At 49.8% G+C, this 24446-nt stretch overlaps 1 protein-coding gene across 2 annotated transcripts in view; it reads left to right on the top strand.

Annotated features, from left to right (window-relative positions):
• Positions 1-24446, top strand: part of F13A1 (coagulation factor XIII A chain) — a 135824-nt gene that overhangs the window by 95934 nt on the left and 15444 nt on the right. For both annotated transcript variants that reach the window (XM_060021597.1, XM_060021596.1), the window contains 3 exons: positions 5733-5886; positions 12934-13221; positions 19023-19183. In XM_060021597.1, the coding sequence (XP_059877580.1) occupies positions 5733-5886; positions 12934-13221; positions 19023-19183 (603 nt within the window). The remainder of the gene's footprint in view (positions 1-5732; positions 5887-12933; positions 13222-19022; positions 19184-24446) is intronic.

Below are 24446 nucleotides of genomic sequence, written 5' to 3'. Positions count from 1 at the left end.
AAGTAACTGGATTCTTGATGGAGATGGTGGTAGGTAAACACAGCAACGTTTAAATAACAATAACGCAAGGAATGCTGTGGAACTAAATGTCAGACAGCAATGTGGGTGATAGATGACTCGCGTTGAAGTTAATTGAGACATATGAGCTAGGAACTGAGGCAGGACAGCAAAGGCCACAAGCCCCTGTCTAGGGAGTGTGATCTGGGGACAGATACAAGGACAGCTACGTGATAGCCGCGGTACGATGAGTGGAGTATTACAGGAGCCCATGGAAGGAGGGCCAGAGATGCTACCTGGAGGGAGCAGAGCCTGAAGCATGTCTGGAGGGATGATTAGTGATTATTCAGGCGAAGAGGGTAAGAAAGAAGCCAGAGGAAGGAAAGAACTTTACACAGAGGAGAAAACTTGAGCCCCCGAATGGTACGTGCAGACAATGAAAAACTATACAGGCTCATGAAAAGTGATGTGTTGGGAGGCGTCAAATGACGACAGCTGAGGGAACTAGACAAGGGACCTTCTGTCCTGAGAAACGGGCACCTCGTCCTGTAAACGACAGGCTTCCCACGGGGAAGGGACGGGAACCTGTGCGGCACGGCCTTGAAGGGAAGGCCTCGGGGGTGCGGGGAACACGGGAAGGCTGGGATGTTACTCCACGCCCAAACCAGACAAACGGCGACAGGCGGGGAAGGAGGGGGCAGGAGGGGGCGGGCCTGGGAAATGTTTCGGAAATAAGCAAAAGCGGAAATGTGAATTACACGAGAGGAACAGTGTCTCTTCTACTGTTCCCACCATCACAGTTTCTAGAAGCCTTGGGAGAACAGGCAGACCGTATTTGGAATTTCACCCTCTCAACTTCATTTTGAGATTTAAAGATTTATCCAGTCCTCCCCAGCTGCCGTCTGATCATTTCTGATGCTATGAGCACTTCTTAATGGGAAATCACTCTAAAACTCGCCAAGCCTTGTTTTTGTATTTTCATTAAGCTTTGTTGCTGTGAAGGGGAGAGGAACAGCCTCCCTCCAAGAGCGAATTGCCCAAGAGCTGTTATTAAATATAGATCGCGGTGTTGTGAATGTCGGCGGGACTCTCGGATTATAATTACTCCTCTCTCACCCACTGCAGACTGGTCTGACAGCGTGTAGGATTGCTGCTTTGGCATGCGCTGAGCTTCAGGGCTGAGCCATTTATAAGAGATGCTCCAACTGCTGAAAAGTGCGTGAGGACCCTTTTCTCAAGGGTTCTAAAGTAGGAGTCCATGGGGCGCGTCGGATTTCACTTTAATGAGAGTCTATGTGACTCAGGTTCTAGACAGCATCTTCCCTCCCTTTCTCGCCTCCCTGCTGCCTAAGCTTGCCTCTCCCTGACCCCAGCCACGTCAGCTGGAACGTGCCTTTTCTTGCCTCTCGGCAGACTGACTTTCTTGGTCACTCCTTACTCATTTCCGGGCCAGATCAAGCATCATGTTCATTGACTTCCTTTGGTTTTCTCAGGGCTTTTGTAGTGAAAGCACGACCCCAAATAAGAGAGGTATGCACGAAAAGCATCCTACCTCTGCCCTTCTCCTCTTCTCCTCCGTTTTGGAAATCTACGCTTCCCATTTCTAGATTTCTTCCAGGGACCGAAGCTTACTTCTCTACCCGCCTCCCTTCTCATGCCCTCAGCCCTGCGGTGAGTTTCTTGGTTCTGGAGGCTGTTCGGCCCGTCCTCCCTGACTCCTGGGGACCTGCGGCTCCTAAAGAGAGCAGAACGGTTCTCAGTGTCGGGGCTACTTTCCCAATTCCCACGCAATTCCCACGATCACTAAGCATTCAGGAGCTGCTGCTTCTCTTCTGTCTTAGCTTCTTCTAGTTGTGTCTGTTGACCCCCTCACGCCATCCCACTCAAACTCACACACAAACGCACATGCACGCACCCATTTTCCCTCCCTGGCCCGGAGCTAATTTTCACGGCAGCAGTGACAGGCTCCTCGGGGCCGCAGTCACCACCCCATTGCTCCAGAGGCCACACCTTCCCTTGCTCCGGGCCAGCAGTTCCCTGTGTGCTAACTGTGCAACTGCTTCTCTGCAGATTCTTCGTTCTCAATTCAAGCTTGTTTATTTTGCTGCCACTTATGAGATGCAGCCCGTTTTTTGGCATCCCCTAGTCCGATCTAAAATAGTTCACCCATTTGTTCAAATAACCTATGAAAACTTGAAATCATCTTGGCTTCTCTTCTTCACCTTCCTCAGGCATCTTAACGGAGATATAATACCTTCCAATAAGATCACAGATCCAACCACGCCAGTGATCTCTATCATTACCCTCTGAGCTCTGAACAGCACTGAGATCTGGGACGTCTGCCCCTAAATCATCTGCTTCCTCCTCGCTTGCCCCTTTCCTGTTTCTTCTCCACAAACCAGCCAGAAGTATCCTTCATAATGTAAATAGAAACGTGTCACTCCCCTGCCCCAAACCTTCTAACGGATTCCCATCACTTTTACGATACACTGAGGCATAAATCATTACAAGGTTCTGTGCGATATGGACCCTGGCTTCCCCTCCACCCCCATCCCTTTGCTCATTTCCTTCCAGCCACACTGACCTTGCTATTTTGTCAGAGTCTTTACACATACTGTTCCTTTGGCTATGACAGCTCCTCCCCCACTTCGCATGTCCTGTTCCCTCCCTGCGTCCAGATCTCTGTTCAGCTCACCTCCTCGAAGAGACCTTCACTCACACCACCTCGCACCTGAAACGTCACCACCTACCCTGTTGTTTCTGTCCTTCTACTCTGACTCAGTGTTATTATTTCTCTCCCTGCTAGAATGTAAGTTCCACGCAGGTGGGCTCTGTTGGCTTCTCATCGCTGAAAGCAGGGTCTGGTACACGGCAGCCACCAGTAAATACATGAATGAATAGAGCAAGCGAAAGCGTGTGCGTGGTACACTGCTGAGAGCAGTATCCCAGAGAGACAGGGGTCACGTGGCACCCTCAAGTGCCGGCAGTCCTGGTGGGAGATGAGGCCCACGTACGCAGCAGCAGGGGGCGCACACGGGAGTGTGGCCGCGTAGCCAGCGTCCGCAGGGTGAAGGAGTGGCAAGCAAGGGCTCGACGTCTGGCAGTTGTGCCAGGAGGGCTCCAGGACCAGGTGGGCACCCACTGCGTTCCTTCAGAAGCCCTGGAAGGAGCACCCCCTTCTCAGCACAGCCTGCAGGGCAGTTACTTCCCCTTGGGAACAGATGAAGAGAGCAGACACTGTCCTGGGTCCTGAAAACCAGAGCTTCCATCCTGAGAGGTGAGAAGTGTAGCTTCTGCCGGCAGTGGACACACGTTCACATTCCTTGGGCAACAAGCAGAAGTTTGCAGAGAGGCCCCTCTCTAGCCTGAGGACCCAGCCCACCTTTGCTGAGCCCCAGGGGCCCTGAAACATCCAAACACGCTCTCGTATCAGAGTCTTTACACATCCTGTTCCTCCTGGTAGGAAAGCTCTCCTCCTACTGTCCACCCCACTTTGGAAGTGGCTGTGTCTCGCCAAGAAGCAAGGGGTGGTGGGGCTGAGAATAGCCGTATCTCACGTTGGGTTGCCCAGGTTCTGCGTGACCAGAGCCCTTTCAAACGTATGGGTAAGACCAGAGGGTCCCGAAGACTCCTTTCCACTCAAAAGAAATTAACACAGGACTTTCACAGGTGTTGCTTATCTACTTGCCAGCCTTGCAAGGGAGGTATAATCAAACCCAGGCTCAGAGATATTCAGTAACTTGCCCAAAGTCACGGAGCCTAGGTCCAGTATTTCTTCCCCTTATGACTGTTCTACCGTAGAGATCCAGCTCGTCTGGCATGCACTTTCTAAGCTCCTCGGTGATTCTAATGTGCAGTCAGGACGGAGAACCGCCACACTAGTGGCTGCAACCGAAAAGAAAGCTTGCGGATGTCACTTGGAAAGGATCCTTTCCCTAAACCCTCACGCCCAACATACATATGCAAAAGCCATTTTATGTGTGTGTTTCTCCTTTCCTTTCCTCACAAGGGACAGTGTAGTGGGCTGGCCTGAGATTTTAGCCTACATAAGTTTCCTAAGCTATGCTCAAGGGGAGACGAGGATTCATCCACTTTCATATTTAGCCTTGTCTCCCTGGAAAACTGAAAGCTGCTTTAAGAGTTGTTTATTAAGAGGACATTTATCATCATTGTGGCTATAGTTCGCAAGTGAGGAGGGAGCAGTCCATGCCTGCATGGTCTCCGCCAGAGGGACGGCTGAAATTCTCAGGAAGCTCATTTAAAGTTTCCTTGAACTTTTTTCTCCAAAATGAGAAACATCCTTGAGGTGTCTGCTCTGTCCTCTCTTGTCCTGATTCCTGGTTTCGCATTTCAGCCTTTCACAGCACGTGCCTTTCGCCACCGAGCCCTGGATACTCTGCTGAGGAACAGGGCCAACACCATCACCCCTCAGAAACCTGAGGCAGCATCGAACCACCCAGGCCCCGGGCCTGGAAGCGCCTCCCTACCACGTGGTGCCATGGCCCTGTGGGGTGACTCGGGAGAGGTAGTGAGCTGCGGAGCTCCCTGGCACACGCAAGGGCCACCCTGGGTGAGGGCCAGGGCATGTGCTATGGCCGCCCCCCCCCGTGAGGGCCAGGGCATGTGCTATGACCACCCAGGGTGAGGGCCAGGGCATGTGCTATGACCACCCAGGGCGAAGGTCAGGGCATGTGCAACGGGCATGCCCCTGCCCACATTTGTACTTCTTCACCACCTCCCAGCCATGTGACCACAAACACTCTGCTGACTCTCTGACTCTTGGTGCCTTGCCTATAAAAGAGGGATAATAGTACCTACCTCACAGGATTGTCGCTGTGGGGTTTAAATTAAATCATTTAAAAATGTCCCTGAAACATTATGGGTCAATAAATATTGACTACTTCCTTTCTCCTTAACAGAGATCAGACTTCACGTAAATTCAGAACATTTTGTGAGAAAGCAAAGTTGCTCTCTTAAACCTCATCTTTAAGAGCTAGGGATCTATCATCAAGTTTTCCCATTACCTAGCAATGATCATTACATTTTTACTCAATTTTGATGTTTACGAACCTCTGTAAGAATCATGCTCACATAGATTCTATCTCGCTCAGTCCCAAGGTGTTCCTATGAAACTGGCAGAACAAGTGTAATTATTTTCATTTTATAGAAGCAGGAACGGAGGTTCAGAGAGGACAAGGTAACTTTCTAAAAGTACACACCCAAGATCAGAGCCCCTGTTCCCTGCAGCTAATCCAGTGCGTCTCTCAAATACCTTCCTCAGAACCTTTGAAGCGGCCAGTCCCTCTGCCTATCACAGCCTTTCTTCTCTCCATTTACTTGCTTTAATTATTTTAAGCTTTAATGGGGTAAAATTGATATTTAAAATGCATACATTTAATGTATACATCTTGATGGATTTGGACCTATGCATCTACCTGGAGAAAAATCTCCCAGGAGCCACCCAGCAGACTTTCTCTTCTTCCTGGAAGTAGGTCACGCCATCACTGTCAGCTTAAAGAAGTCTGAGGAGAGTAACAGGGTACTTTCTGCTTTGCCTTAGGAGGTAGGATTTGCCAGCAGGAGAAAGGAAAGAAAGAAATGGTTGGCACGTAAATGACTTAGCACAATGAATAATGCTGTCTCCAGGGACCCTACATGGCTACACTATTGAGAGTTAGAGATTTTGGTGACAGGAACATTGGATGCTGGCTAATGGTCTCCTCTCCTGTTTTTAGGTCAACAGTGATCTTGTTTACATTACAGCTAAGAAAGATGGCACTCATGTGGTTGAAACCCTTGATACCACCCACATTGGGAAATTAATCGTGACCAAGCAAGTTGGAGGAGATGGCATAAAGGACATTACCGACACCTACAAATTCCAAGAAGGTAAGTTACTGCAATCGAATGAAGATTGCTCTGCCCAGGTCTGCTTGGCACTTTCGTAGTTACAGTCACTGTCACCATGAAGACGTGTTCCGGAGAAGGCATGGCCATTTGCAGCATTTGGAAGTTAGGAGAGAACTGGAGTGAATACACATCACACCTACAATTTCTCGTGTCATTGTAGTTTTACTTGTTTGTTTGCTTTGAGCAGAATTCTGCTTCACATGGCTTTTGAAATAAATGCTTTAAAGTCACGTCTATTTTAACAGAATATAGAATGTGTTCTTGTTCATAAAAATATGAAAGCATCTTAATTGCAAATAATCCTATTAGAAAACATTACATAACTAATGTACTTTTAGTTCAATAATGAAATTTAAATACCTGTTCACATTTATTTAGTACCTTGAAAACTATTTTCACATGCATTGCTCCCTTGACATATAGTGGAAATCCCCTGAGGTAGATGATACAACATTAATAGGACACTGCAGTCTCACTAATTCAGGCCAATTAGAACGGAGGCCCGTTTCAATCATAAAATAATGTTAAGGTGGTTTTTGTTAACTCTTCGTGTGTGGAATGTTTGAAATGGAGCTGTTGAGTTCAGTCCCGTCTCCATCGTACTGAGTGCCTGCTCTATGCCTGGAGTTGTGTTTGGTGCTGGGAGCCCCACGGTGAGTAGAACCCAGTTTCTGGGCAAGTGATAGGTTCATTCTGCTGAGGGCTTTGAAAACAAAGAAGGGGGCAGTCAGTCCAACCAGGAGATTCAGGAAAACAAAGCCCGATAAGAGAAGTCCCAGACCACAGTTAAGGAAGCTGGACCAGGGTTTCCAGGAGAAGAGAATATGACAAGGCCATGGGGTGTGAATCAGCCGGTGTGTTTAGGGTCCTGCAGACATTACTAAAGCCTTAAGCTCATTAAGTGCCCAGAGGCTGGAGTCAAGTCTCCCCAAGGTCAGTGGCGGACAGGAGGTGGAGGACCTTGGGTGTCTTCACGGGGACGTGGAATATATGTTACAAGTGATTCACCAACAGAGCTTCTTAGGAATGGCAAAGGCCATTTTAGTAAATGGATAAAAATGAAGGGTCATTTGCATATACCTAAATATTCATCAGTGTTCCTGAAATGCTGAGTGCAGAATTTGTTTTAAATATTTTAGATCCTCTGTCTCCCTGCTCTTATTTACGAAAGCAATTTGCACTATAAAGAGAAAGTTTGCTGCATTGAGAAATTCAGGATTTGTGCCATCTGAACCCGTGAATTTTTGCTGTATTCCTGAAATAGATAGCTCTTCTCTTCTGTTGGTTTTCATCCACTGCACAACCTCGATACAAAAGATTCTTTTTTCTTTTGGGCTTTTTTCTAAAAAGAGAGTTTTTAAAAACATAAGCGAGGGCTTCCCTGGTGGTGCAGTGGTTAAGAATCCGCCTGCCAATGCAGGGGACACGGGTTCGAGCCCTGGTCCGGGAGGATCCCACATGCCGTGGAGCAACTGGGCCCGTGCGCCACAGCTACTGAGCCTGTGCTCTAGAGCCTGTGTGCCACAACTACTGAAGCCCACATGCCTAGAGCCCGTGCTTCGCAATGGGAGAAGCCACCACAATGAGAAACCTGTGCACCGCAGCGAGGACCCAACGTAGACAAAAATAAAATAAATAAATAACTAAATTTATTTTTTTAAAAAAAGCACAATAAAACAAAACAAATGACCCATGCCCTCTTGTGATAGAGTGACAGGCAAAAAGATTTGGAAAGGAAAAAGGATTCCATATAGGAATGAAAGGAACCGGCTGTAACATCCACGTATTTATTCATTCATCCTTTCAACTACTTGCTGTTAACCACCCTCCAGACTCCAAACACTGTCGGGATGGAGACACACACAGCCCTGCTTTCCCATCTATAATAGCTAGAGAGACGGGCGGGAAGCTGTGTGTTGGATGCCTAGGACAGGGGTGGTTGGACAGATGCTCAGGGATCCTGGAGGACCTTAGCTGCGGGCTCCCTGAGTCTGAAGGACAAACAGGGAAACATGGGGATGACCCTTTCCCCAGGGAACGAGTTCTCCAGGAAAAGGCAGCAGGACAGGAATTGTGGATAAACTCTCCCAGTGTGGAGGAGTCCTGAGCAGACAGTGTCTAGAACAAGAGCTGAGCCGTCCTCTAGGAAGCCGTCCAAGTGACCAGCTATCTTGTTTAAACTGCTCAGCAAGATGTCCTGCGTGGTCAGCCACGGAGGTGGTGGTGAAGACCAAATCAGGGTCAGACGTCAGTCCATGAAAGAGGAGTCAGGAGCTTGGCCAAGGGAGAATCCCAGATTAAAACAAGTAAAATGTGCCAGCTCTGAACGGGGAAGACAGCTGAGGTCCAGACCTGCAAGGTCTGGCAAGAAGGCAAGGCTCAGAGGAGTGGAAAGTGGGGGGGGGGGGGGGGCTTGTCCAAGCAGAAGAGCCCCTGAAGTCCGCATAGATAGTTTCAGAGGCATCCCATCCTGCTCCTGGGCTGGCGTCTGATTCCAGGTGGATCGTTGGCTTCTTAATCAAGGATGGCATGTGGATTTCATATTCTAGCATTGGGAATGATGGAGTGAGTGGCGTTTAAGAAGGGAGCTGACGCCGCTCCTGTGTATGCGGTGGGAAAGGGTGAGTGGTTACCCATGTACCCCAGGGGCGTCTAGGAGAGACTGCCAGCATCTGGGCCTGTGCATTTGCCACCCTGGTCCTCATTATTGAATCTCTTATATAATTTCTCTACAAACGCTGAGTGTGGCCACTAACCTGTGGTGGCAGTGAAAACAGAGAAAAAAATATTACCAGCTTTAGGTACTTACTATTTTAATTAACTAGACTGTGGAAAGATCATTTTTCACTTCGATGAGCTAAAGCTTAATGTCAAGTTTATACCCTTCTTTAAAATATAAGATGAAGAAACTATAAAATTTGGAAAGCTAGAATTCTTAGAACTTCTCCTGCGGCGAAGTCTTCTTCTGTGATGGTGTCTGGGTCCCGTTTCCTCTTCGTTCCAACAGTTATACCTCCTGTCACTTGTATTTTCATCTCTCCTTCTCTATTAGCTCCTTCCCATGACCATGTCACCTGTGTTAAGAAAATTTACAAAACTCTTTTTCAACAATAAAGTCCCCTGCAAACATGGTCCATCCTTTCTTCTCTTTGCCTGCGCGGCTGCCCGCACCCAACATCCTTTTCCTTTTCCTTTTATGTCTCATCCACTGTGCCCTGAGGTCTGCCACCTGCTCACCCTTGAAGCCCTTCTCCTCAAGGTTGCCAAGACATCTGATCGCCATGTAGAATAAACATTTTGCAGATTTCAGCTTGCCTAAAACCTCCTGCATTTTTTGATGCTATTTGCTCACTCACAATTCTTGAAATTCTCTCTCTTTTTTTAATTAAAATTGTTTTTTAATTTTTTTTAATTTATTTTTTATTCAAGTATAGCTGCTGTACAATATTATATAAGTTACAGGTGTACAATATAGTGATTCATAATTTTTCAAGGTTATACTCCATTGATAGTTGCTATAAAATATTGGCTATATTCCCCATGTTGTACAATATATCCTCGTAGTTTATTTTATCCCTAATAGTTTGTACCTCTTAATCCTCTACCCTCCTATTGTCCCTCCCACACCTTCCCAATGGTAGGCACTAGTTTGCTCTGTATCTGTGAGTCTACTTCTTTTTTGTTCTATTCACTAGTTTTTTAGATTCCACATATGACTGATATCAGACAGTATTTGTCTTTCTCTGTCTGACATATTTGCCTTAGCGTAATGTCCTCCAAATCCATCCATGGTGCTGCAAATGGCAACATGTTCATTCTTTTTCATGGCTGCATAATATTCCATTGTGTGTACATACCACACCTTCCTTTTCCATTCATCTGTTGATTGGACACTTAGGTTGCTTTGACGTTCTCTCTTCTCTTTGTTCCTATGATACAGCTTTCTCCTGGTTCCATCCCAACCTACCTGACTCATTTTTCCATCTTCTTCTGCAACTCAGAGCTCCCCTTTCTTTGCCCCCCTCAGAATGTTTCTTCCTTCTAGGCTTTGTTCCTACCCAGTAGCTGGTGTTAACATGCACACACATACTGATTCTCCCAAGTCTGTCTCCAGCCTAGACTTCACTTTTAAGCCCCACATTCACCTAAATGTCCCATAGGAACCCAAAACTGAACCTTCCCAAATGCCACCTTCTATCACTCCCTCCCTACCCCAGATCTATTTCTCCCGTGCTCCCTGCCCCAGGAAAGAAAACCATGACCCACCCAAACTTAGCACGTTGAGAATAAGTCAAGCAGCAAATCCTCTAAAAGTCCCCTTCGGAATAGTTCCAAGTTATCTCCTCCCCTCCATCTCCACGGCCCCTCCCTGAGAATCAAATGGTGCTGGGTGTGGAAGCCCCTTAACATAGCCCCTGATATGTAGTAAATGGCCAACAAAAGTTAGTTTCCACTCTTGCTGGTAACTCTATTATTACTACCATGCTCCTACTATTGGCTTGGACTCTGATGATTTTTCTCCTGGATAACTGCTATAGCTTCCCAATGCCACCTTCCCCTCCTCACCCTCTTTCCCTCTGTTTAAGTGACATATTTAATGACATCAATCTCAACCTGTTGCCGCATTGCTTAAAAGCCCTCACTCGCTTCCGTTGCCTGCAGGGTATTCCAGCCAGAGCTCGCCAAGCCTCTGCTAGTTGCCTTTTGGGCCCCTCACAGCTCTTCCTCGCCATACCCACAGGCGTGAAAATCAGCAGCTAGGTGAGCTGTGACAGTTCCTCCACCAAGCCAGGCTCCCACCTGCCTCCATGCCTTTGCTCTCGCTCTGGAGGGAAAAACCCTCTGAGAAGCCTCCCCTGCCCCCGGGTGGTGTCAAATCTCTGCCCCGTGTTCCCTGCACCACACACAAACGCTTGACCCAGCATCTGTGACGGATACGCGTGCGGTGATCCCTCTGCACTAGTGCCCTTAGACCCGGGTGGGAAGGGCTGCGCTTCTCATCTGAGCCTGGCACGGTGCCTGGACATCACAGGGGCACAACTAGCATGAGGTGATCGAAGGAATGGTAGCTCAGGTGGCACTTGCACAGGTGAGCTTAACCGAACAGCAGATGTCCTAAACCGGACTATTTCATATCTATTATAAAGATGAAAGTTGTGTCCCTACGTGAAGGCAAAGTGCTTCTCCAAACCCCAGCCCTCCAGAGCCTCTGTGCCAGGCTGGGTCCCAGGTCCTGGGGACACAGAGCTTACTTTCTCCTGGGGGAAGTAATGTCCCACAGCGACGAGTACTGGGAAAAGGAAAGAAAACCAGGTAAAGTGTTAGTGAGAGACGAGAGGACCAGAGTAACGGAAGTGGGGGGGACACTCTGAGAAGGTGACATTTGAGCTAAGACCTGAGCAATGAGAAGAGGCTTCATCAGACATAAAGGGGACTCTCATGACACCCAGTTAATGGAAGGGTGGTTTTGACCTTGGTCCTGGAGCCACAGAGGAGCCTCAGAAAATGCGATCTGGCTTTAGATCATTCTCTCGGCCCCAAATTCATGGCCCTGCGTTATGTGAGACATCAGAGCTCAGACCACAACTGCAGAGAGCGGGGATTCCGGCGAGCTGGCAATTCTGCCTCTTACCTGGGCCTGTGCTTCCTGGAAACCCTCGCCTGCCTCACTGACAGCTCCTGCTCAGAGGGACAGGCTGGTCCCCAGAAGGAAGCTAGAGGTTCCTCCACCTACGACCCGCTGTGAAGTCCCTCCTAGAGCCCAGAAGCTTCCACCGCCCCTCCTCCACTCGGCCAGCTCATCCTCTCCCCACGAGGCACCTCTCTGACCATGACCACGTTCCCACTGCTGGCGTTCACCTCCCACATTTCGCCTAAATGCATGTTTGGTGCCCGTCCAAAGCCATGATCATTAATGCTCTCTTCCTTGGGGACCTATTTGCCAGATGCTCTCCGCTAAAATATTTCACTGTGCTTTCCCTATCACAGCCACTCCTTCCCTTTAGTATTATCTCCCTCTTGTCGGCTGTAAAACATGTGCTCTAGCCAATGCTTGTCCTGGACCAGTTGTTTCTGGCACATTCTCGCAGTCTTGACAATCAGAGAAATTGTTAGTGCACACGCGGAAATACACATTCATTTGTTTGCAACACGTGCTGGCATTTTCTCTGTCTTTGCAAAGTCCCAGTAGCTGCCAATTCTTACGCATGTCCTACCTGTAAACCACTTCCCAACCCTGCCACGTATGCGTCCTTATTTTACACGCAAGGAAACCGATGGTAGTAATGGTCCCTGCCTTGCAGAGTCCTTCTGAGGACTAGATGAGACAGAGCACAATTTGCGCTTCCCATGACACCCATCACATAGTTAGCTCTCAGTGATGCTTGTTAGCACTATTAACTAACCTCTTCATTTTCGTTGCAGTTTGCTATTAGTTAAGTGAGAGGCAACATCTTAAAAGTTAATGGAAATATAAAAACCAGCATTTTTATTTCAAAGTGATTCTTCTTTTGCTAGCCATCTGCATGACTAGCTTTCCCAAGCCAAGTGGGACAGGTCCGAGTGGAAAGAGACATGAGGAAGACAGGTCTTGCCGGGCAGACCCATGAATGGGAGAAAACTCACATTGTAGAAGGTGCAAGGCAAGATGCAACTCTTCCGGCTACGTGGCTAGGACATTGGGAGGGAAGCCAAGTAATCCCGCAGTTTGAGAAGAGTTAGGTTTTGTCAGTTCTATCTGCTGAGCCCTGAAACAGTGACCCTGGAAAAACAACCCTTGGAGTATGCTCTGTAGTAACCCCTGTTCAGATAGGCCGAACCCGGCAGCCGGGCAAGTCCTAACTCTCTGGGAACTTGATTTTGCAGAATGTATAACATGGGATGATGATGACACCTGCCCCAGAGGGAAGCCTGTGGCTCACAGAGGCAGCCCGGCAAGCCCTGCAAGTAGTGCCCACAGCACACTGTTCATTAAGGTGACTTTCTCTCGGGTGGCTTACGTTGGCCTTATCTCTGCACCTTTCCTAGGTCAAGAAGAAGAGAGGTTGGCCCTAGAAACTGCCCTGATGTATGGGGCTAAAAAGCCCCTCAACACAGAGGGCGTCGTCAAATCGAGGTCTGATGTCCACATGAATTTTGAAGTGGAGAACGTCGTGCTGGGAAGAGACTTCAAGGTCACCATCACCTTCCGTAACAATGGCCCCGCCCACTACACCGTCACAGCCTATCTCTCAGGCAATATCACCTTCTACACCGGGGTCGCCAAGGCAGAATTCAAGAACAAGACATTTGATGTGACACTGGAGCCCTTATCCTGTAAGTTAACGAGGGGGGCTGTTCTCTCCTGGATGTGTCACCTGCTTCCTTGTCTGGCTCTCTGCTGATGTTCCCTAATAGCTTCCTGTCGAAGTTAAAGCCCTGGCCCAGAGCTCAGGAGCATATGAACCACAGGGCGGGACCCACTCTTCCTAGAAAGGCCCCCACTTTCATCTCCGTGACTTGTGCACAGAAGTGAGCACTGAAATTTTCAAAGCTTAGAGCCCCATGAGTCGTGAACATTAAATGTCACTGAACCTCTTGCTACTTACAGGGTGGGCCAAGGATCTGAAGCATCAGCACCTACTGGGCGCTGGTCAGAAATGCAGACTCTCAGGCCCCACCCCAGACCCATGCATTCTAACAAGATCCCAGGGGGACTGGTGTGAACAGGAGAGTTGGTGAAGCTTGTGTCTCAGAAAGCAGGCCCGCTGGCGGTACCTCTCTCCCAACTTAGGGACAGCTTTGGGGGGCCGCCCAGCAGGAATGGTGTGTTTGGCTTTACCATTTAGGGGGTAGGGAGATCTAAGCTCCGCAGGGTGGGCTGTCTGATGTACAGGGTCGGGAGAGCCCATCCTTGGGAGAGGAAACTCGAGCCTCTGGATGTGTTGTCCAGGAAGCTCTGGAGGCTCTGCTCTCCCGGCCATCTCCCGGGGGCCTCTCCCGCACCTCGATCCCTCACCTCCCTTGCATACATGGCCTTCCAAAGCGTCTTCTTCGCTATGAAAACTCCAGACTAGTTTAAGTAGGACTGGGATTGAGAAAGCCGCAGCTTGCGCTGGGGACTGCAATTTCGACCTGTCTCATTCCCTTGGGTACCAGTGTTTAGTGTGCACAACAGCTGGTCACTCAATTGGCCAAATGAGCCAACCAGAAGAACCTGGTCTCCAGGCAGAGCACACGGAGTTAGAAAACAGAACATGTTGAAAGGGTCAACGTGGCAGGGCACCAGATCCATTGACCTGACAGGTGAGTCAGGAAAAGAAATGGAAAAAAAGTATATGAATAATAATTTTTTAAACACAGAGGCAGGCAAGACTATGATCCCGCCTGGGGTGGCCAAACCACACGTCCCACTTGTTTTCAAGCTTCCTGGATTCGGTGTCTGTCCCGAGTCTCAGGAAGTACCTTTGGGAGGCTTCAGAAGGATATTCCCAGAAAAATGAGAAACTAGCCCTAAAAAATCCTACTTTCAAGAAACCTACTCCATCTTGAAGGAAGCAAATCCCCCTCGATTCAGCAGACTAGCCACCAATTCAGAAATCACCACGGAATTGGTTTTGGAACCTGGAAGGTCTAGCACTTGGAAGAAAGGTAATTCTTACAGAAACACGTAGTCAGTTTAAAGGACTCAGGAGAAAAAACAGTCATCACAGCTGCTTAGGACAGACAGACTCAGTGGATTTAGAGGACCTGAACCTTGGAATTAGACAAATCTGGATTTTAGCTGTGACTGTGTCACCTACTAGCTGTGTGTCCCTAGGCAAGTTACTTAAGTAATCTGAGCTCATCTGCACGTGGGAACAATACTACCCACATCACTGGGTTGTTGGTTCACCCCCGCTACACACACACACCTTTATTTAATGCTTACAAGTCCAGGTATTATTTTGTGCTGGTGATACAGCAATGAGTTGCTTCTTGATGGTCTCCTGGGGGGAAGATGGGGACTCCACAATAAACAATCAAACAAGTGAATATATATGGTTCTGCGTAGAATAGGAAAACACAAAGCAAGACAAGGAAGACGGAGTGCCGGGGGTGGGGGGTGTGGTCAAGGAAAGCCCCTCTGATAGGGTGACATTTAACAGAAATCTGACAGAAGGGAAGGAGTGAGCTTTCCAGCCATGAAAAAAAATAGTAAGTGCAAAGGCCCTGAGGCCAGAGCTCATGTGATGTGTTCAGTGAGCAGCAAGGAGACCAGGGTCAGGAGCAAAGGCATCCAGGGGAGGCTAGTGGGTATAGACCAGGTAAAGACCTGGAGGCCCTTGTAAAGAGTTTGGCTGTGATTCCGAGTGAGCTGCAGAGCCGTAAGACGGTGTTGAGCAGAAGTGTGCCCTGGTCTAACTTGGGTTCTGAAAGATCACTCGGCTGCTGTGCTGAGAACAGACTATAGGCAGTGTGGAATTGAAGCTTAGAGACTAGTTAGGATGCTGTTGCAATAGTCCCGTGAGAGATGGTGGTGAAGGTGAGGGAGGTGGTGACAGCTACCAGATCCGGGTGTTTTCTGAAGGTAGAGCCCTCGGGATTGGTTGACAGGTTGGATGGGTGGCGTGAGAGAAGGGGGCTGTGGAGGAAACTAAATGAGATAATATATGCGGAAGGCTTCCCGCAAGTAGGCTCCTCATAAATGCTAACTTCCAACGTGTTTACACTTTGGGAAAATGAGACCAGAAAGGTGAGTTGACGTGTTCAAGGCCACACATAGTAATTAGAGGCAAAGCAGGTGCCAGAGGCCACATCCTATTCAGGCAGGTGTGGTGAGCCAGCTCCGTGCATTCTCGGGCCCTAAGTAGGCCCGCCCCTTACTTGTGCCCTGTTGCCTGGGGTCCAGCTGCCCCTCACTCCCCTGGGCAAGGAACGATATGCCATCCTTTTCCCACCGCACTAGAGTCGCATCTCGCAATCTCCTTCCCCTTCTCTCCATGATCCAATAAAAGCATGAGCTTACGGGAGGTAGCCGGCTAGAACGGCATGACACATTAGCCATCTCAGCCATCGATCTAGGGATACCGAAGCCTGACTCAGTATCAACACAGCTCCCACGCACTCAGCCCACCCCAAGGCTTGTCCTCAATAACCTGAAGGGAGTTGAAGACTGTTTCTTGCTTTCCCCTGCATGTAGGTGGCACTAACGGCATGCGATAAATTGCATATTGCAACCTAAAATCAATTGCAATATATGGCAAAAAGCCACAGGATTCTAGACCTCGACCAAGCAGGTCAGGGTACAATCCTAGGAGAGTCCGTCGCAAAGAAAGTTTTCCAAGTAGAACGGGAAGCGTATTTTCCACATTGATGATGAAAGGGAATGTGTAGGCTAGAATCAGCTGGGAAGATCTGAATAACTTAAACCTCCCATACCTTCAAAGGTGCTATCGTTTCCACTTGGCTATATTTAGTTTTCTTTGCTCTTTGGAAAAGAGATGAAGCAGCTCCTGTCTGTGACCCACCCCCCCGGCTTTCCCCAGACACCGTAAATGGTGTTGGCAGGGTCCCAGCTCCACCACTCAGAGAATGAAAATCTCTTCTTCTTGCCACGTTTAATAAACTTTATCTAGAACAATTTCTTGTGTGGTGGCAAAACACAGCATTTACATAATGTGCTATTTCAGGAGCCCTGTTCCCTTGGGCTCAGAAACACAGCCCAGTTTCTTTAGTGCCAAGATTTAGAGAATGTTCTACCTCAGAGAATGAAGAGTCCCGAGGCTGATATCAAGGCAGCGAGAGCCTCTGTAACGATGTCAAGCACATCTCGCCAACCTAAACAGCCCAGTGGTCAAACACGGCCCTCTAGAAATAGCCAGAGGATGTCCTTTTTTTATTATTATTACCGGAGGCAGCTAGAGGCAAAATGCATGTTCTTCAAGGCCTCTCACTTTGCCGCTCCATCTGGCGAAGTGAAAACAGCCCCCACGGGCTCGTCTGAGGTTGTCTCCAACTGAGGGACAGAGCCTTAATCTTCTGGACAATTCACTGCTCGGGGAGCCATGGAGGAGGCAAGGTCCAGGCTCAGTCCCAAAGGAGGCGACATGAGTAGGTCACCCAAAAGGCAGAATTCGAGGGTCAAGGTCAAGACAAGGTCTTCGATTCCGAAGGCCAGCTCTAAGTGGAATGGGACTGCCCTAGGCAGTAGGCTGAGTTGCTGACTGCTTGTCTAGGGTGGACCAGTACGTTCTAATAACTCTGCATAGCCCGTGGCCATCTCTCAGCCTGGGCACCACGAACGTTCAGACTGGACAGTTGTTACGGGGCCTGTCCCGTGTGTTGTGAGATGTTTAGCTGCATCCTTGGCCTCTACCCAATAGGTGCCAGTAACAACCTCCAGCTGTGACAACGAAAAGCATCTCCAGACGTTACTAAACACCCCTGGGGGGCAAAATTGCACCCCGTTGACAACCACTGGTCTAGGATGACCATCCTTTCCATTTTGCCAGGAATTGGGTGCATTCTGGGGTGCAAAACTTTCCGTTTCAAAACAGAGATCATCCTAAGTTCACCCAATTCTACCCTAACACCACCCCATCTCCTGCTACAACCTCCTATCTCTGGGAGCCCCTCAAACTTGAATATGTACCATCTGAGCATCATATTCAAACACAGATCCTGATTCCCTAAGTGTGGGTGGGGTTAGAGAACCGGTGGCAGCTCTTACTGGGCTGATCTGGCGGCGGGAAGGGCGGGTCCCCCTAGTTGTTGAGCAGTACTTCTCAGCCCCGCTGCACGTAAGAGTCATCTGCAGAATTTTAAAACAAAGCCTGGGCCCCAGCCACCGAGATTCTGATTGAATTGGCCTGGGGTGGGATCCAACAGGGCAGGTTTTTAAATGTCCCTAAGTGCTGGTGAGGTAAAGCCAAGACTGGGTGGTCACAGCACGTACTCATCCATGCAGAGACCTTGAGGCCGATGGTAGCCACGGCCTGATGCACCGCCGTCCGGGAGCCCAAAAGGCAGGAGGCCTCCCTGTGCCCTGGAGTTCACCCCACAGGGTCTTGCGTCCTGGGTCCTGGACGGCCGCTCGTGAGGGAGGGCTAAAACAAGCCACCCTCTGCACTTGAAACTATCAGCCTTGGGAATTGTTTCCTTCAATAACTTCCACCGGAGGGAGGAATCTTTGGCCAAAGGCAGACATTGAGCAGGGAAGCCATGGTGGAGACATTCGATTCCATGCAGGGGGATGGAGGCCCCTGGCTCTGCCCAGGCCCGGGCTCGGCCGGCAGGAGAACTGCCCTTTGCCCTTAAGAATCCTGGGCTCTGGGAAACGAGAGTGAGAGAAATTGGGCAGCACAGCCAAACAGAACCTCACGGCTGCGGTCAGAGCCGCAAGACAGGATTCCCGTCCTCAGCCCGGATGGTGAGCAGAGGGGGGCCAGGACCATGCCCCGCCTCCACCTGTCATCCTCACTGGCTCGTCCCCAGCACCTAAATGCTCCCCTTGTCGGTGCCTTGAGATCACAGAGGTCTTTTAAGTTGCAAATAGCAGAAGGGGTGGGAGAGAGTTGCATGCCTACGGTGAAAACTGGTTTCAACTGCTTCTTTCTCTTAAATAGAAAAATCAAGTCAGATTGGTACAGTACAAGCTGGAGAGAAAGTGTGGAGCAAAGGAATCAGGGAAAAGGTTTAGGCCGTTGACAGCTTTGCTCGAGCGTGGCCCGTGGCCTGCGTGAGATGTGTCTCATCACAGGAGGGCCCGTGGCACGGTGGCCGTGGACATCACTGCCCCACACCTGTCACCTTGGGACTGTTTCTGCCTAAATCCAAGCAGCCGCAGCTAACACCCCTTGGTCCTTGATTTTAAACCTCTTTGTCACGTTGCATTTTACAACAGCAAAAGCACTGTTGGGAAATTTGACACGTTTTCTCTAGGAAGACTTTACTGAATGTGAAATTTCCAGCACATTCTTTACCCCAGAAGCCGGAGAGCTTCTTGTCCCTGATGGGCTCTGTGTTCCACTTGCCCTCACCCGTGTGTGTTCCTGGTGGAGACTGTGCTAGCGTGGCAAAGATGGGGCCCTCAGGGAAGAGTGAAGCAGCTCCTATCCCAGGTCCTGACACCACCATGTTTTTTTTCCTGCCGTCAGTCAAGAAAGAGGAGGTGCTCATTCAAGCGGGCGAGTACATGGGCGAGCTGCTGGAGCAGGCGTTCCTGCACTTCTTTGTCACAGCCCGTGTCAATGAGACCAAGGATGTTCTGGCTAAGCAGAAGTCCATTGTGCTGACCATCCCCAAGGTCATCATCAAGGTCAGTTTCAGCCTCTCAGATGAGGGAGAAAGGCAAGGTTGTTAGTGTTTATGAATATGTGTGTGTGTGTGTGTGTGTGAGAGAGAAAGTGTGTTCTGCTCCAAAAAAAAAAAGGAACTAGGATCCTCCTGTTCTTTGAAAGAAGTAAACCACCCTATACACTGACGTGCACATATAACACTCTTCTCTCCTCTCCAGATTTAAATATATAGACGTGGCCGCAGATATAAATATAACCTGGGGGTATAAACACGCTTGTGGAGGAAGATAGAGATGTGTAAAGGATACAGATACTTGGAGCTCACTGTCTCCAGAATAAAGTAGGTCAGGCATGGCATCAGACAGAAGCCGCCCGGATCCCTCCCACCTGCGTTTAGGACTGTACCGTTTTCCATGAAGCTATCACTGTATACAGTAGAATGCACAAACCGAAACGTCAGTGTGATGATCATGACTTGTCATGTGTGTCTACACCTGGCAACCACCAGCCAGATGCAGACACAGAGGATGTGTAACATCCAACACCCCAGAAATCTCCCTCACGCCTTTTGCAGTCCATCACTCTCTCCTCCGTCACCGAGACAGCCATTGCTCTGACCTCTATCACCGGAGGGCCTTTTTTGTCCGTTTGGCTACTAGTAGTTTTAACGTTGTCTCTCCATTAGCCGCTCCCTCTGTCCAAATGTCTCAAAGGCACTTGGCAGTGGAGAGGTGAGCATGGGTGAAAGGGCAAGGCGAATATGGCAGCCTATTTGCGCCCACTTCTCAGGATCACTGGCAGCGTCCGTAGCCACATTCCCGAGACACCTCCTGCCCAGGGAGCAGAAACCCAGGCGTCCATCAGGGTTCTTGGGGTGTGACATCTCATGGCAGCCTTATCCAGGGCTTGGAGACCTTTCCAAGTGACTGAGTGATTAGCACAGAGCTGAAGGTGCGTCCCTCTAATGTGGTGGGTAAATCAAAATGTTAGAGCCTCTAGAGGTGGGCTGTTGGCAACGGGCGGGCAGGGAGCGGTAGGCCTTGTGTCTCTTCTGAATCGTTGGCTGAGAATCACTTGTAAAGCTAATAACGTTGTGTAGCATTCAAAATGGCAGCCTTCCCCCTGGGTCCAGCGCTGTGTGGACGGCCCTTGAGGGCTACTGAACGATGAGTCCCATGCAGGCCGACATGTAGGGCCCCGGAGGAAGGAACCCCAGGCCCTCCTTTTCTAGGAAGGCTTGAATCCTCGCGCCTCCTTGGTCACCCAGGTCACCTGCTACAGGCCCATCACAGTACCACCTACACAAGAGGCCTTAAGAGACAGCATAAAAGTGAGGGGTGCAGGTCTGCAGGCAGAACAGGGAAGAATGCAGAACAGAGAAGTGGTACTGGGGTTCCTGCAGAGGAGCTGCCTCTCCCCTGGGCATAAGGCGCTGGTTCTGTGACCGGGGCGGCCTGCCCACCCGCCACGTGGCGGCTGCCCTCGTGACGGGCTCTCCTGGGACATTTGCGGTGCCCCACAGGCCTCTCCCAGAGGCTGGGGGAGGCCTCCTTTCCCGCTGCTTCAGGAGCTCAGCCTCTGAACCTTTCCCACCAAAGGCGAGGCCCACACACTCACCTAATTATGAACTGACAGCTTGTCCCTGCGAAGGGCTCAGGAGAGAGCTCTCCCCAGCTGGGAAGTGATCCAACCCCAGCATAAAATAGAATTTAATTGCACCGCTGGTAATAAACTGGATGAATACAGGAAACTGATAACTTTCATCTTTTAGACCTCATTAACTGAAGGATTATTGACTAGTCATCTTCCGAGTTTACTCAGAGAGCAGTTTAACTCCCCACGGGCAGAACCCAAATCCCTTCTCCTGCAGCTCAAGTGACCTGGACGGGGAGGGTGTACTTTACTTTACAAAGAGTTGTGTGGGTTTTTTGCCTTGTTTTGTGTTGCTTTTCAATTTCCATAAGGGTGTCAAAAAGGCAGTTCTTAGAGGTAATGCATTTAGAGGGTAGGGTCATTTGACTGGGACTCCAGCAGGAGAGAGATGGAAATTGGTCCAGGAGTGCTCAGGAAAGCAGGCAGGTGCATGCTCACAGAAGCGGTCGCTTAACCGCTAACCTCATGAACTGTATTAGCCCCAAGGACAGACTAAATCCCAGCCGCGGAAGAGGTGTTCCTGGGTAAAGTCCCTCATACTCTGAAAGCCAGGTGTCCCTGAGCTGTGAGAGGTTCCAATTCCAGAAACTGGCTAATGGACTGGCGACCAGGTTGCTAGTTAGTCTACTGGAGGCGTTGGGTACGGACCGCGGGTATCCAGACGGCAGGTATCCTGAAAGCGACTGCGGGGGTGGGGGGGGAGGAGAGGACACGGACAAAAGGAGGAGCGGGGAAGGGAGGAGAAAAGAAATAGACCTTGAAACAAATGTTACCCAGGAGACCTCAGGGCAGGAGTCAAATAAACTGCATAAACAGGAGTTGGAGAGGAAGCTAAATGCATTGAAAAGTACAAAAGCACGGTGGCTCAGAGGTCCAGACCACGAGGGACACATGTCCCCAGGTTCTAAGAAAGCGCTAGAACACTTGGTCCATCTCTCTGAGCCTGGGACTGGCCCACAGCTTACAGAACCTCCCAAGGTCACTATGATGAAGGTACAGGATGAGAAGGTGTGAGAGACAAGGGTCAGGAAGGAGGATCCCCCCACTCCGAGGTGGGAGGGGGGGGTGGTGAGACCGGCACACAGTGCTGACAATGACAGTAGCTACGAGTACTGAGGTCTATGCTATTATGCTTCCCCTGTACTATCTTATTTAATCCTCATTTCCACCCTACGAGGTGGGCAGTATTGTACCCATTTTACAGATGAGAAATCTGAGAGGCCCAGAGAAGGCAGTGCCCTGTAGCATGGTGGTCAAAACACAGGCTCTGGGACCAAACTATCTGAACTCAAAGCCTGTTTCCTCAACACACTAGCTGTGTAACCCTGGACGCATCACTTACTGTCTCTTAGCTCCTGTTCTCTCAGCTGTTTAACAGAGACGATGGCAAGTCTTACTTCATAGAGCTGTTGTGAGTGTAAAACGAAATAATGGGGACCTAATGCCTAGCTCACGGTCAACGCCGAGTGTGCGTTGGTTGTTGGTTTTGTCCTTGTTACTGTTCACAAGCCACTTGCCTGTGATCACCTGCCTGATAAGGGAGGGAAGGAAGCTTCTAACCCAGATCTTACTGATTTGGAAGCTAGTACAGGTAAAGACTCGGCTATGTTGCTCTCACACTGGAACCTTCACCAGAATGGAAGATGGTGACTGCATTTACCGAACAGCCTGGTGTTTCCGGGGAGGAGAGATCACAGGAGTTGGAGTGGAGTGGGGTGTCAAGGATTAAGGCTGTAGAACCGTAGATGACCCTTGGTGAGTGGATAACATTCAGCCGGTAGAGATGGATGGAGAGACCACTCCAGATGCTAGGAAAAAAAAACCATAAGCAAGGGCAGTGTGGGGAGCAGCTGGAAGCCGCCACAGCGGGAGCGCAGGCAGGAAGCAGGTGACTAGTGAAGAGAGACCAAGCAAGGCAGCCTGGGGCCACTGTGAAGGGAGGCTAAAAGGTTTGGATGAGAGCTTCCTAAGTGATCTGAGAACAGGGGGGCTTCCGTGGAGGTTCTAGAGCATGAATGTAGCATCATTGTCAACTCCGACCTCCCAAGAGTCGGTACCTCTTGCTTTCTCCCTTCTCTTCAAAGCCTTTGCCCAAAGCACTGGCTTCTGGGAGACCCAGCTCAGCCTGGGGGCTGGAGCTGCCTGAGAGCTAGTTTGCAGCTTTTCTTACCCAGCTCCCTTTCTAGAGCAAATAGACACCAACCTGGACCACGATGGGGCCCGCCTGTCTGGATCCACATGACCGTCCACCAAAGCAGTTAGGCCAGTGGACACGTCCTTACCTCCTAAGGACCCAGTCTTGCACTGCATTCGTCCCCGTGAGCACAGATATCGGAACTGGGTTAAACTGCGCTCCCGGTTGACTCATCCCGGCACCCACCACGCGTGAGTCACAGTGTGTGATCCTCATATGGAAAACGGCAGGGAGAGACAGTCATTAAACTTTAATGAGCACACATCTCTTTTCTCAGGCTATCAAAATATTTTGATGAGAAAAGCATATTTTATTAAAATCAGACATAGAATTTGTCTCTGCCTTCCCACGTGTTGATTGTTGTTAAGAGGCTTTAAGTCAGGAAAAGATTCTTCAGCATTTTGATGTTCAAGGAACGGCTATGTGGGGGAGGAGATGGGGGCAACAGAGGGACTTCAGCTGGTCTGCCGGCTAGAGGCTGGTTTGCAGGAGTCGTGGTGTGTGACGTGGGGGCAGAGTGCCGGTGGGTTCCTCCCAGTCTCGGGGAGCAGTGAAGCTTTCACAGTTTTCACGTCCTCACCCAAGTCAACTAGAGCAGGAACGCCGGGGTGGGGGGAACCCTTACAGCCCCTTCTGTAGAGAAGCCCCCCAGCACAGGGGCTTGGATGGCTGGACCCGGACATCCCGGGTTCCTAATTCTACCTGGGCTGCTCTGGGCTAATTCGTCAACATCTCAGACGTAGAATGGGTCCAGGAATACTGCTGACCTTGTTGGGTTGCTGGGAGGGATAATAGAAATAATCCTTATAAGGAGCTTAACATGGTACCTTGATCACAGTAAGTACGTGATGAAGACCAGCTTCTGTCAGCTTCCGTCACGCGGCATAGCCACCACCAAGTCTCCAGACCTTTTCTCCCTTCCCTGCTTCCTCTCATCCTCCTTCTTTCTCCTCTCTCTCTCTCACACACACATCCTCTCTCTCTGAACTTCCCTGTCCCTTTTTGCAAAATAACACACTCATAATACTAGTCCCAATGTTAACTGCAATCATATATAAAACCCAAAGTGGTTAAGGACTGAATCTGGGCCGTTTCTGCAATGCTTAGCTCCTGCCAGGACCGGCGGCTGCTGGTTGGTGTTTGCTCCCTGCCTGCCCAGTCCTCTCTGTGCCGGGGGTTCTGTAGTCAAGCCCCTGACACTTGCTCAGGGCAGGAGCCGCCCTCTGGCCAATGCTCACCTGGTGGCCTTGAAACCGAGCCCTGGGCATTGAGCACGTGCATTGTTCCCTGTGGGAGCCTCCTGAGAGGGGGCCGGTCCCGAAGAGCCTGGAGGAGACTTGGGGGACAGAGGAGAGGTGGTCACGTGTTCCCCCATGACCTCCTTTCAGTATCTGGGAAAACAACTCCCAGCGGCATTTAAAAGTGCTCGGGTCCCA

The sequence above is a fragment of the Delphinus delphis genome, chromosome 10, assembly GCF_949987515.2.
Source record: "Delphinus delphis chromosome 10, mDelDel1.2, whole genome shotgun sequence".
NCBI lineage: Eukaryota > Metazoa > Chordata > Mammalia > Artiodactyla > Delphinidae > Delphinus > Delphinus delphis.
The sequence above is the reverse complement of the archived record's forward strand: the minus strand, read 5'-3'. Positions and strand labels throughout refer to the sequence as shown.